Raw genomic sequence first — 12,817 nt, forward strand, 5'->3', positions numbered from 1 at the left:
ACACATGCTAAAAGCAGAGGTCACCCATCAGACTTATGGGACCCTAATAGACCAAAGTCTTTCCAACCCTTCTGCAAGGTTGGGGTCCTTAGACAGAAGGTCTTGAGACAGTTTAAATGCAGCCTTTTTAAGCCAAAACCCTTTTCTTTGTTTTCCTACTCTCTGGAAACTCAGTTTGAACCAGTATATGCAAACTTCCCCGGGGCGGTGGGGGTTGGGTAGCACCTCTCTGAAGATATTTATAATGAGAGTGATTCACTGTGATCACCCCCCACTGTTTTAGTTCTTGTAGGAGCTATGGTAACCCTTCCCGTGGAGTAGAACATGATCATACATACAAACCCTGGCCCACAATGATACATAAATTTAATACAAGATGTTCCCCCAAGATACTATATGTAATTACAATATCTGTCACAATTAACCCCACGCTTTCTTCTAAAAATGTCTCCCCTGGCAGAACAGCACACCAGAACTATGCTGGGTGGATTGGTTCATTTCTGGTGAAGTTGTGGGGAGGAATTGTCAAACTGGGTTTGTAACAGAAAACTCATCACAACCTTGTCTATGGAACAGATGCTAGATCTTCAGAGTTTACTGAATTTTAACTGGATTGACAGCCCTAGAAACCAAATCCTCTTTTCCTGCAGAACTGGTACCATACTGTGTCATGACTTAATGTCAGGATAAATTTTTCACCACTGCTTTTCCAGTGTGTCTTAGCCCTTCTCTGAGGACAGAATTTCATATCTTATGGGGTTAGTTAAGCTTCTTCAGTCCCTGGCCTCTCTGTGGTAGTTGTTACCTATCCATTAAGACCTAGGTTGAGACCATTAAGTCATGACACAGGCCACAAAACTGATGACAGATAGTGAATCAAAAGTCATTACCATCCTGGATCACACTTGATTCAGTAACGTAGAGGTGAGTTTGCCATTATTGATTGCCTACATTGTGTGCAGTGCCTTTCCCCAAAGGAAATGTAAAGTTCTTTACTTCCATTAAACCATCCCTGTGCCTTGGCAACAGTTTGAAAGAAGCACCATTCAGATCTTATGGGTTGGGCTGCACTTAGAGTCTTTACCATTACATTTCAAAACACTTTCTATTTACTCACACAGTTTCTTGGCAGGACTTTACTGCCATGCTGATTAAGATGGAATGAGTTTTCTCTGCTCCTGCGGTTTAATCATGAGCATTTTTCTCTGTTTTTCCATTCTCTCATCTCCTATGGTAATTGCAGTGTAGGAGCTTAACCCCAGCTCTAAAGGATAGGCAAGTGGCTTCCTTAAACGTGGCTCTGTCTAGCAGGGCATACTGTGGAGTAACAAGGCTTCTGCTCTTGAAGACTCAGTAGATAAGATGATTTTGATACATCCTGTTAGATTCCAGATTGAGTATAAGCTTCAGTCTGAGGCTGTAGATGTTTTAATATGCTTGACAAATGCTGTTGAAATTTGTACAACCTCCTCCCCAAAATCTCTACTGATTCTAGCAGTTACACAACTTAGAAGGAAGTATATAAATGACTCTTAGAGAACAAGCAACAGAACATATGAGGTACCTCCCAGAGTGTCCTGGAAAAATTGAATCAATTATTAAAAAACAAACAAACCAAAAATCCCCAGACTTAATTCCTTGACATTTTCTCTATATATGATGGTGATATTTCTTTTGTTGAATCTTCCACTGGTTCTCAGTGTGGTCTTGAAGCGATCCAGAAAAAAAGTGTTAAACTTCTCATATTTATAAAGTTGGGTTCTTCACAAATATGTATCTTTGCCCTTCAGCCATACACCACCTGCTGTGGTCTTACCTATTCACACACAATAAGAAAGTCAGGCTGGGGCAGTACTTGCATGGGGGGGTCAGAGGTTGGATAGCTCTTCAAGAAATATCTATTGGTGATCTGAGTGGTGGTGGTCTTTCCTCTGAGACCTAAAAACGTTCTGACCACTTAATTACTAAAGACCCTAGGGCACTTTTTGCGAGGGTGGGGGTTTTAACTCTGGTGTCCAACCAACTTGTATATTTCGATCTCTACTGACACTTTTCATGCAGGTTTAGTTATAAGGTATATGTGGTATTTGCTCCCTGCCCTAAACTGTTCCATAAGGTTTGCTGTGTGTGGTTAAACAGCTACTGGTTTTCACTAGTGGATGAAGTGGCCTCTTAATAGAAATGGCATATTAGTTTGTAGACTCTTTGTAGGCCATAGAGCTATCTTAAAGGTATTTTATGTAGTGGCAATGCAAGAAACCTACAGACCTATATTCTGTAAGACCCTAGCTTAAGCGATTTTATTTGGGTTAAAACATTTGTTTTTATTAATTATACTAATACAAATATTTAAAGCTTTGCTTTGCCCTCAGTGTGAGTGTTGTCATTGTGCACACTTGGGTTCCCAAACAGACATAGAACTTAATTCTGCTGTGCCTGATTCTGGGACCAGAGCCTTTTAAACCCTCAAATCTAATCAGTGACAAATTGGAAATTCTTAAAAATCAATAACCACTCAATGGATTAGGCAACAACTTTCAGATGAGGGGCACTCCATAAATGCAATATAAAAAGTAGCCAGTGAAGATGAAGGTGGTAGACTGAAAATCCATAACAGGTGAATCAGATTTTCTCTTCACAGAAAGTTTGAAGTCAGATCATACAAAGAAATACTCCTTGTAACACTAACTTATAGGAACCATCTATATTTATCTCTTGTTTATCTGCCTCCTTTCAGAGTCGGATTCTGGAACTAGAAAGGAAAGTCCGCAGGGCGGCAGCAGAGAGAGGGGCTGTTGAACTCAAAAAGAATGAATTCCAAGGAGAACTAGAGAAGCAGCGTGAGCAGATTGATAAAATCCAGTCCCTCCACGGTTTTCAGATGGAAAATGTCAATAAAGTGCATCAGGATGAGAAGGTATTCAGAGTTGTAACATAAATGATGAATAATTTTTAATGGAGAAAATAATCCTTCATGGGTGACAAAATGGGCAATACACCAAAATCTGGTGTCTCATGGATGCGTTACATGCAGTTATAACAAGTATAGCACATGATGCTGTTGCTAAATAGCACTTTAGAAGTTATAGGTCGGATTTTCAGAAGTACTTAGCATTGACCAAACTCAGCTCCTGTTTTGAAGTCAGTGATAAAAATAACTTAACTTGGCCTCATGATCCTATGCTGGTCCTTTCTGTGTCAAAAAACCTCTGTGTACATTGTTACTCATCATGATGGTAAATCCCAAAGGGTCATGGTCTCTTTGCAGGCTGAACACCACCTGGATCAATCTCTGGCTTGGTTCTTAAGGTAGTCTGGCTGGATATTCAGTTTATGTCCATCACTGCCAACCTTAGCATGCCACCGAAGCTTTTGGTGCCCATGTGATCACCGGCCATGTAAGGGCTTTCCTTGGTAAACGTGCTTTAGAATTCATTGGTCTTCCATTCTAATAATATACCCATACCAAGAAAGCTGGTGAAATCCAGCTGGTGCTGATGGAGGTGGTTGCTGGGTTAAGCTTTGAATATCCTCATTTCTGATCTTGTCCTGCCACTGGCTATGGAGCATCTGATGAATACAACAAGAATTGAAAACATCAATGCAGTGGTCTTCAGTCTTCCTCAGGACCTTCTTTTCACATGCAACAGCCTTTGTGTAACTGGTTTTCTGCAGCTTCTTGGGAAGCTTGATGTCATGATATCCCGACAGATGCCGCTGCAGGGATGGAAACATGGTAGCATCTGCTGTTCTAGGAGTGTTCACAACTTCCAAAGTTGTCTTTGACTCTGCCCAAATATTTGACAGTTGTCACATGCTCGACATCTCATCCGGGTTGTAATCTCGAGCTAACAGCTGCTTGGTAATGTCCAGGGACTTTGTTTTAACTGAATAAAAAGTCAGACTGATGCGCGCTGCTCTTGCCTGACCAGATTGGCCTTCAGCTGCAGCCATATGCCAGATTGAGCCAACAAGATGATGTCATCAGCATATTCAAGATCTCAAAGTAGAATGGTGCTCAGCTACCTGCCACTGACAACTGCCTCCTGAAGCTTATCCACCAATCAGTCAATGCCGATATTGAACAATGATGGTGACAGGATGCAGCCTTGCTGAACAAACTCCTGTGGAAATAGGAAACCATTCTCTGTATCTACCATTAATTTGAACAATGCTTTGCATTCCATTATAGAGCTCTTCTGTCAATGATGCTGTCTTCGCAGGGACGCAGAGTTGCCTATTAGATTCCACAAACTTGTAGATGCACTGAATCAAAGGCGTGATGGAAGTCTCTAAAAAACGCTGTGCATGCTTATTAAATTAAGCCATCTTCTCAACAGCTGCCTCAAGATAAAAATCTGGTTGACAGTGGAATGACCAGGTCTAGCTACACTGAATCCCAGCCTTTACCACAATGTGCATTGCTGATTCAAGACATTAAGATAGTAGTGATGATTTTCCCTGGAACTGACAATAACTTAGTACCGTTATAGTTGCTATATTTGGCCTTATGGCCTTTACACTAACTTCTAAAATTAAAAATAGCAGCAAGAATTACAAGGATGTTTGTATTCCCTTGTGCTTACATAGGTGGTAATGGTTATTGTATATATGTGAAGGTCTTGCACATTGTGCACCCCTCCCCAAACCTAATATGATTAGCAAAAAAGCTCAGAAGTATTCAGATACTTTTGCAGAAGAACTAGAATCTGTGAATTTTGAATGCTTGGGGCTGGCAATTCTGCTTTAACAGATGGAAAATTCTTTATATGAAAAATGACACACATCTACTTTAAAATAATATTGTGACATCATTCAAATATAGCTTTTCTCAGCCTTTTGTTACTAAAGTTCACTAGGGAGATGTTTGTTCCTCAAAGATTTCTTCTTTTGGAAACCATCCCTGATCCAGTAGTAATTTCCCCACATTGCTGCTGGATGACTTCTGCTGATGGGAATAATTTTGGGGTTATTTTTCCTGTTATGGAGTGCCTTCTGACCGACACTCTGAGTTGTGGCCTTCAGGGACCACCAGATCTCAGCAAACTGGAGGTAGCTGATTAAACAGGAAAGTTTAGGAGCTGTGTTAAGATACAATTTCAAGTGGAGCACAAGTCTATGGCACCTTATTCTGGACCATAGTTTGCTATTCAAACCTTTGGATGGAAAAATACATCGTAAGTTATGAGATGCAACACTTACAAACAAAAATCAGCAGCGGGCATTGAGACACTATGGTGAGGGAGGTGATTTAAGAATCTAAATAGTGTTGGCTTCCTGTTACACCCCAATGTACTTTTTAAAAACCGTGTTAAGTTTTGTTTTCCTTGAAAAGGCTTGACAGACCAGGTTTATTATGTACTTTTATATATTTTATTTAAGAAATTTGCTCCAGTTTGAAATTAATCCTTGGATGTTTTAAACACAATGCTCCAGAAAGGGGTTAACACTATTTCAGATGTTAATGTAGACAGAATCCCAGTGAGCACTTTCTTGTGGTTGGGTTGTTGCCAGATTTCCTGTCTAGTAGTGATGGCTGCGGCTAGTGCTGGGTCCTGTGGGACCCATTTGCCCTTACTTTCCTCAGTGAAGATACCTCTGTTTGCATCTCTGAACGTACAGCTCTGTAATGCTAGGTACAGCACCTCCCTCTCTATTTTTGGCATCTATCCATGTTCCATTTGTGCTCCTCAAGAAGCACAGTCAAATAATGTCACCAGAAAAATGACATTACACTCTGCCTAATGCATAGACATCAGCGCTTATGATATTTTGAAGTAATGTGAACGTTTGCATTTTACAGTTCCTTCCCTTTGGTAGATTTCCTCTGAACTGTGGGAAGATTTAGACCTCTGTTTCCAAAATGCTTTCCTTTAAATGGTCCCTTCTAAAATGCAGGCCTTTAACATTCAGTAATGGAATACTCCCTAGGGTCTGATGTTAAAACTACAAGGCCAGCATTGTAGCCCAAGTTATGTGAACATTAACACACTGGGCTCTCTGCTATCCTCTGCTTTTGTGAACAGAGAGTAGCACATTCCTGCATACCAGCACTGGAAAGTGTGTGCGCAGTAGCCTGTTACACCTTCCAACTCACCCATGGAAACCGTTTGTGATGTGACACGTGTTCAGTCTGTGCCGCTTCAGATGAGGGGGATGATTTCCATGGCCCCATGATCCCGACTTCTCCCTCTCTCCCTGCCACCATGTTGGTGATCTTAGCACAAGATCACACTGGCTAAGCTGACATGGGTTCCCCCACTACAGACTGGAAACCCTCCTGGAGAGGGAAAGCCGGTGGAAGGATGGTTGCTACAGGAGTGTGCTGCTCTGCAATATTGACCTTGGCCTCCAGTGGAAATCAGTGTACAATGGTTCTGTGGACTAAACTCCCTGCCATTGTGGGGATGGAGGGCAACCCTGCCTTCTATGGTGAAGGAGGAAGAAACTGAATCCAGTTCAGTTTCCTTGTTCCTAGGAGGGAATGATGTGCATAAAAGAACACTTAGCCCTTTATAGGAGAGCTTATAAATTAGTACATTACTCCCTTTCTTCTTTCATACCCATGCATTTTAAAGTGCTTTGACTGAGAAGAGTAATGGCTTTACAAATGGGGAAAGCTCTCAGAAGAAATGCTCTCTTGCACAGAAATTCCAAGCTCTCAATTTTGGCAGTTACGTGCAATATGGTTAGCTAACTCATATTTCAGGCTGTTCCATGAATGATCAGCATTTCAACAAAAACCTGATTGAAAACCAAAAGTATCTGATGTGAGAGAGGGGGAATTTTTATTTATTTATGTTTATGTTTTTGCAGGGCCCATGATGTGTGGGGGAAATAGAGAGAGTTCCATGGGCCTGGGAGAGAACAAATCTTTGGGCTGTAGATAGCTTTTACCAGAACAGACTCTCAGGTAACATGCAAGGCCAATCTATTGCTGCAGTTCTTTACTAGACATATTGCCTTTTATTTCATTGTCCTATTGTCTGTGTGACAATGGATGAGTAACTTTCAGGAGTTAATTATGCACTGGATTACTTGCATATCAAATATGTATTGCCATGATGGCAGATAGTATAACACAAGATTTTTGGGAAAGAATTGTGAGATCAAGCTCAATAGAGCCCATCTGCAACTGAGATCCTTCTCCCTCCACTTCCCCAAGGACCTGCAGGATAGCAGCTTGCAGGGTGGCCTGCTGAGCAGGCTGACAACATTGGGGCTACCCCAGCTCTTGAACAGGGTCAGCTGGGATGAAATCTACTTAAAATGGGTCAGATGCTGTCAACATCCGTGCCCTGTTGTGGCTTAGGGGTGTTAGGAGCTTTGCCCTACCCCAGTGTCTGGCAGAGAAAAAGCACCATGCCTTCTCTGAGGAGAGGCAGACTCTATATAGGGACCCCTTTGAGGTCAGCACAAAAGACTTCTCCATCTTAATACATACACCTGATGCCCCAGGGTGGCTGGAGTTGGGAGGAGGGGTTGTTGAGGTTGCCTACTGGGTATTAGCAGGAGAGTCACTGGTTGCTAGGGGTAGATGGCTGTTCAGGCAGCTGGCTGCATGAGGATCCACCTGAGATGAAGGCAGTAGAGCTGGTTGGGAATTTTTCAACAATTTTTTTTTTTTTGTTGGAAAGTGCTCCATAGTCAAACTGGAAATGTTTCCCTTTTGTAGGAAGTATCATCTAAACTTTTTTGGGTTTCACGGTGGAATTTTGGGGGTGGGGACGAGAGACCATTATAACCAGTAGCCCAGTGGTTATGGCACTCAGCTGGGATGCAGGAGATATGAGTCTCTCTGCTGTGCCTGAATCAGAGCAGGAACTTGAACCCAGATCTCCCACATCCACTGTGAGTGCCCTAACCATCAGGCTGTAGAGCCCGTCTCTCTTCCATTCTCAGTCTTTCCTGTTAGAAATGTTCACATTTTCAAGGATTAATCTAGATTTGGCAAATCACTTATGGCAATTCAGACAGATATAGACTGAAGAGAACAGGAAGCTTACATGAAGTCTCAATGAAGACAAATAAGGAATCAGAATTTCAAAAGGGCACTTTTGAATCCATTAAACAATTTTTTAAAGGCGACTAATATCCTCTCTAGTTATCACTCAGCATTCACAGCATTTAGGATGTGCACAGGTCCACCATTTTCTGTTTAAACAATAACTGGAAAAATATCCGTTTATATGTGCTCTAACCGGTGTTTGGATAAACAGTTAATGCATGTTCTAATTTTTTGTTGTGTTTGAATTTAAATAATCAATTTTAAAATTCAAAATAGGAACACTAAGTAGTTTTAAAAAGAATACTTACAACAGCTTTGTATATTGGATGTGGAATACATTTCCCCATTGCTTATTCACAGCTTTTCACAATGGCCACAATTGTTCTTCACACCTCCCTTGGGGAAAGGTTCAGTTCGTATTGCATGCATCTGAGATATATACCTATCAATATGCTTTATTTTAGTTCAGTTAGTGAGAAACCACAATGTGGAGAGAGGAAAATGATGTTGTCTTTAATACCCCACTGTTGTCTCTATTACTAGTCCTATATGTTTCAGCATTTATAAATGTGTTGTATATTAAATACTTTTCACCTACATTAAATATGCATATTTACAGACTGTATTTACTCAGCTTTCATTGTTAATTGGTCTGAGCCTTTTAGTGTTGGTCACCTGAACATTAGAAAAAAGCAATAAATAAACTTCAGCATAAATACCCACAATTTTTCATTCTATCTTATAAATCAGTTTCTTAATGGAAGTACAAACACATCCTTATTTTGGAGATGTGAGAGAAAGTACTACCCCTTTAAGGGACAGGCTGGAGCCTACAGCCTGGGAATAATCCAGCAGGCAGTGCCCCACCCTGGGACTGAGCTATTTAAACACAGGAATGGGAAACTGAGGAGAGAGGGGAGTAGAAGCAAGGCAGGCTACAGAGAGTAGCGGTTTCTCTTTCTGGCATCAGGAGACCAGCCTAACCTGATTCAGAGACTTGAGTATGGATGTTAAATTTGGGAGCACTGAACCGAGATCGTGATGAACTGTTTGTGGTAATAATTCCTATCCTGAAGCCTTATTAAAAAGGGAACATGATATGTGTGTTGGCTTCTCTTTGTCCCATCTGTTAAAGCAATTCTATTGTTGCCCCAATCAGGCGAAGTTGCAGGGGGGCATACATACGTGTACCCTACACAGCACACCTACACGCTTTCACAGATTCGTGCTGAAAATCTTTCTATTATGCCTTCTACAAAATCAAATAGCAGTAATTTCATGTGGGATTGTGCATTGCAATAGTCCTGTTTAATTTTACTGTTACCCTGTTGTTTACTATGCCAAATTCTCCATTTTTAAAATGGTCCATGGAACATGAGCCAAACTGACCCTTGGCATATGGTGTTTTTATCTGAAAACATTTCTATTTCTCTGGGTTACATGATTGGAAGAAAAGGGAATTTAACTTCTGCACTCAATAATTTTGTCTCCTCATAATTACATGAGCAGTTTCATATTAGAAATTTTGAAAATTTTCAGCATCACTAAGTAATAATATGGACTAGTCCCTTTGGATATTTTGAGAGGGTATCCAAGGTACAATCAAATTATTCTGACTTAGAAAAGAAAATGCAGTACACTTGCACTGACTTGGTTAGTTTTTAAATACCCTTTTATAAATATTTTTGATATGTGATCTTGAAGCACACTGCTCAGTACTGACACTATTGATTGGCTGCCTTTTTATTGGTGAAAGATTATAACAGTATCGGATTCATAACCTGATTTTTTGGTTTAGTTCAGTCACTCATGTTGAGCAGGTTTCTTTTCCTTCTTAGAAGCAGATTAAGAAAAGATAAATATATTATCTAATTCTGTAGTACATCTAGACTCAAATTGTAAATATTTGACTATTAGGAAGCTCATATGGTTGTAAAAGACTCTTTAGTCAAAGCTTTGTAATAACCTGAGCCCCTCAAGCCAAATGGAAAAAATTATGTACAAAGAGAATAATCGATAAATGTTATCTACAGTACTCATAAAATATAATGTAAAACTCATAAAATATTAATACCCAAATGTTAATGAATGTGGTAGAAATCTACAAAATGACATTTAAAGTTGTCTATCACTTTGTCCTTGGATCATGTTGTTTGGTCATGTTACTTTAGAGGCCTTAAGTAAGGGAATAATGCTATGGGCCTTATCCTCATCTCATTTACACCAGTTGTATGTTGGTGTTAGGCTGACCCCATTCTGATAGGGATCCTCCAGGCAATAAGGGTCAGTACTAGTTTGAATATCAGTAAATGTAAAGGTGAAATAATGGGTTTACTATGTTCTATTTTCCTTCCCTCTCCGGTAGCTATTCCTCTGCATATTTAACTAATCATTCAGAGATTTCTTAAAGGTAATCTGTTTTATTTGGCCACTCAACAAATATGTTCTTTAATATTGGTTTTCTGATTTGCCATGAAATAGCAACACTGTGGGCAAAATTCACCCATAAGTCTTTTTATGTCAATAGCATTGCACCTGCTTACAACAGTGGTGAACTTTGTTAGCATTAAAAATTGTATTGAGCAATCATACTCCTGTGCAAACTTAGAAGGCCATGTGCTCCCGGAACTTCTTTGCCTTTCCATATCCAATGTCCTATTGCATGCTGTTTTCCCTCTTCCTTCTGCTACTAATATGGTGTGGGGGGAGGGGGAGGAGGAATAAGAAAAAAGGTAACTTAAAATAAGTACCTTCCTTGTTAAGCTATGCAGTGCCACCATTTTTGTGAAGGGTGCAGGAGTTGACCAGGTGGAGGGAGAAAGATGAATAAGCACTACTGTATGAGAGGTGTAGGCCAGAACATAGCAAGTTTGTGGTGTTTGTGTTTTCATAATAGTGTCAAAAGGAATGGAGAGTTTGTACAGTACTGAGTATGGGATGGGGTGGCGGGAAGTAAAAGCCCATGAGCCAGAGGAAAGTTATACAAACATCGCAGTGTCCCCCTGTGGTTCGGTTTCATCCTCCAGCTCTACATAGAGGTGGTTTGGAGCTTTACCACTCTGGTTCGCTGGGCTCACTGCATCACCCACATCCAGGGTTTGTGGTTCAGTCAGGGAATCCACATCAAACTCTGGTATGGTGGTGTCACTTCTAGCAAACATATGGTCAAGCTCTTCATAGCAAGAGCAGGCTGTAGTACCTCTCTGTACAGTTAAATTGTGTTTCACATGTCTGTGGCCACTCAGAGCTCCTTTTCCTTACTGCAGCACTGCAGAGAGTCTTGGTGATGCCCCTTTCTGAGCAGTGTCGATAGTATCTGCTTGTATACCCGTGCCAAGATACAGATGGGCAAAATAAAGCTCCTCTCACCAGCGCTCAATAAAGTCCAGAATCTCAGTCTGGGACCATGGTGCAGCAGCAGGAGGCAATGTACGGTGTGGTGGGGGGAGTAATCAGGAGTATGACACACAAGTATGTGTGAACTCACCACAAATTGGAATTACAAAGAACTGCACCTGGCTGTATGCAGCTATTTAAATGGTGATGTGACATCCAGTTAGGATGACCCTGGAGCTGTAGAGAGGACACAGCTGACCCAGGGAGCCAGAAAGCAGCGTGGGATACTGGCAGGAAGATCTGACAGATGCACAACAGTTGTTACAGGATGTGGTTATAGTCACTCCTGCTTTGCCATGGGTAAACTCAATCCACATCCAAGTAAACCTGCTTCCAAAGCTGGGTTTGATAACACACATTAAAACACTAGATAATATACAACAAAACATTTTGTTTGTGGACGAAGACATTTTAACAGGAAACATCTCAAGTTGACCTGCAACAAATTTGAAGTGTAGACAAGTCCTTATACATGGCTGATTGTAACATAAACCTCTGAGCCACTACACCTGCAGGCAGAGCTTTAATTGATTATGGTCTTTCTAGTTTAATTACAGTTCAAAATGACTTTGAATGTATTGTGACTTTTTTCAGCTGGGCCAGAAGTTAGCCTTATATTTACAATAGATTTAGTAGTAAAGTAATGGACTTGTCAGTGTTCCTCCTCCAGTCTGGTTTTTATGTTGTCTTAAAAGAGGCTTTTATTTCTTTCATAGAGAAATGGGCTTCAAACACAGCATTCATTAACCAGAAGTTCTCAGATGGTCTGTGGATCCCACGCTGGTGGTCTGTGCAAAGCTGGCTGATCATGTGTTACAGGGTCTCTCATGTTCCAGTATCTAAACTGCATTAAAAGAAGCTAAAATAAACTAAATACTTTCCCTTAAGCAACTGCTGTTGAAATCTCATCCTTGGGGAAAGTACATCATCAACAGAGATGGTCCACATACTCATAAATGGGAGCGGAGAGTCTCTCTTTTAAAATGTATTTGCATTATGAACAAGTTTGAGAATCCCTGCATTAGGCCAATACATAGGTTTCCAAGGCATGGAAATTCAGATCACATGTGAATTAAGAATATCCTATTGAAAATTTCTGCCTTTTCACATATATAGTAAAATGGCTGACAAGAGAAAAGGGGTTAATGTACAATGATTGCTGTAGCGAGTTATAGCAACCCCTGCCCAGAGTGCATTTTATTCTATTCATACTGCCAAATGTTTCTTTACTTGTAATTGAATGTAGCGATAATACATATGCTAGATTGATGGCAATAATGACAAAGATCCTGTGTCCACAGAACACACACAGCGCAAGCACGTGCACACTGCTTTGCAGGTTTGGAAGGACAGTTCATTCTTTATGCCCACTGTCTCCTTGGTGCCTCTTTTGAGACTGTTGACAAATGAGCC

At 40.7% G+C, this 12,817-nt stretch overlaps 1 protein-coding gene across 1 annotated transcript in view; it reads left to right on the forward strand.

Annotated features, from left to right (window-relative positions):
* Positions 1 to 12,817, forward strand: part of GOLM1 (golgi membrane protein 1) — a 52,797-nt gene that overhangs the window by 11,509 nt on the left and 28,471 nt on the right. The window contains exon 3 of the mRNA XM_065406926.1: positions 2,738 to 2,917. Coding sequence (XP_065262998.1) covers positions 2,738 to 2,917 — 180 coding nt within the window. The remainder of the gene's footprint in view (positions 1 to 2,737; positions 2,918 to 12,817) is intronic.

This window comes from Emys orbicularis, chromosome 6 (assembly GCF_028017835.1).
Source record: "Emys orbicularis isolate rEmyOrb1 chromosome 6, rEmyOrb1.hap1, whole genome shotgun sequence".
NCBI classification, from domain to species: domain Eukaryota; kingdom Metazoa; phylum Chordata; order Testudines; family Emydidae; genus Emys; species Emys orbicularis.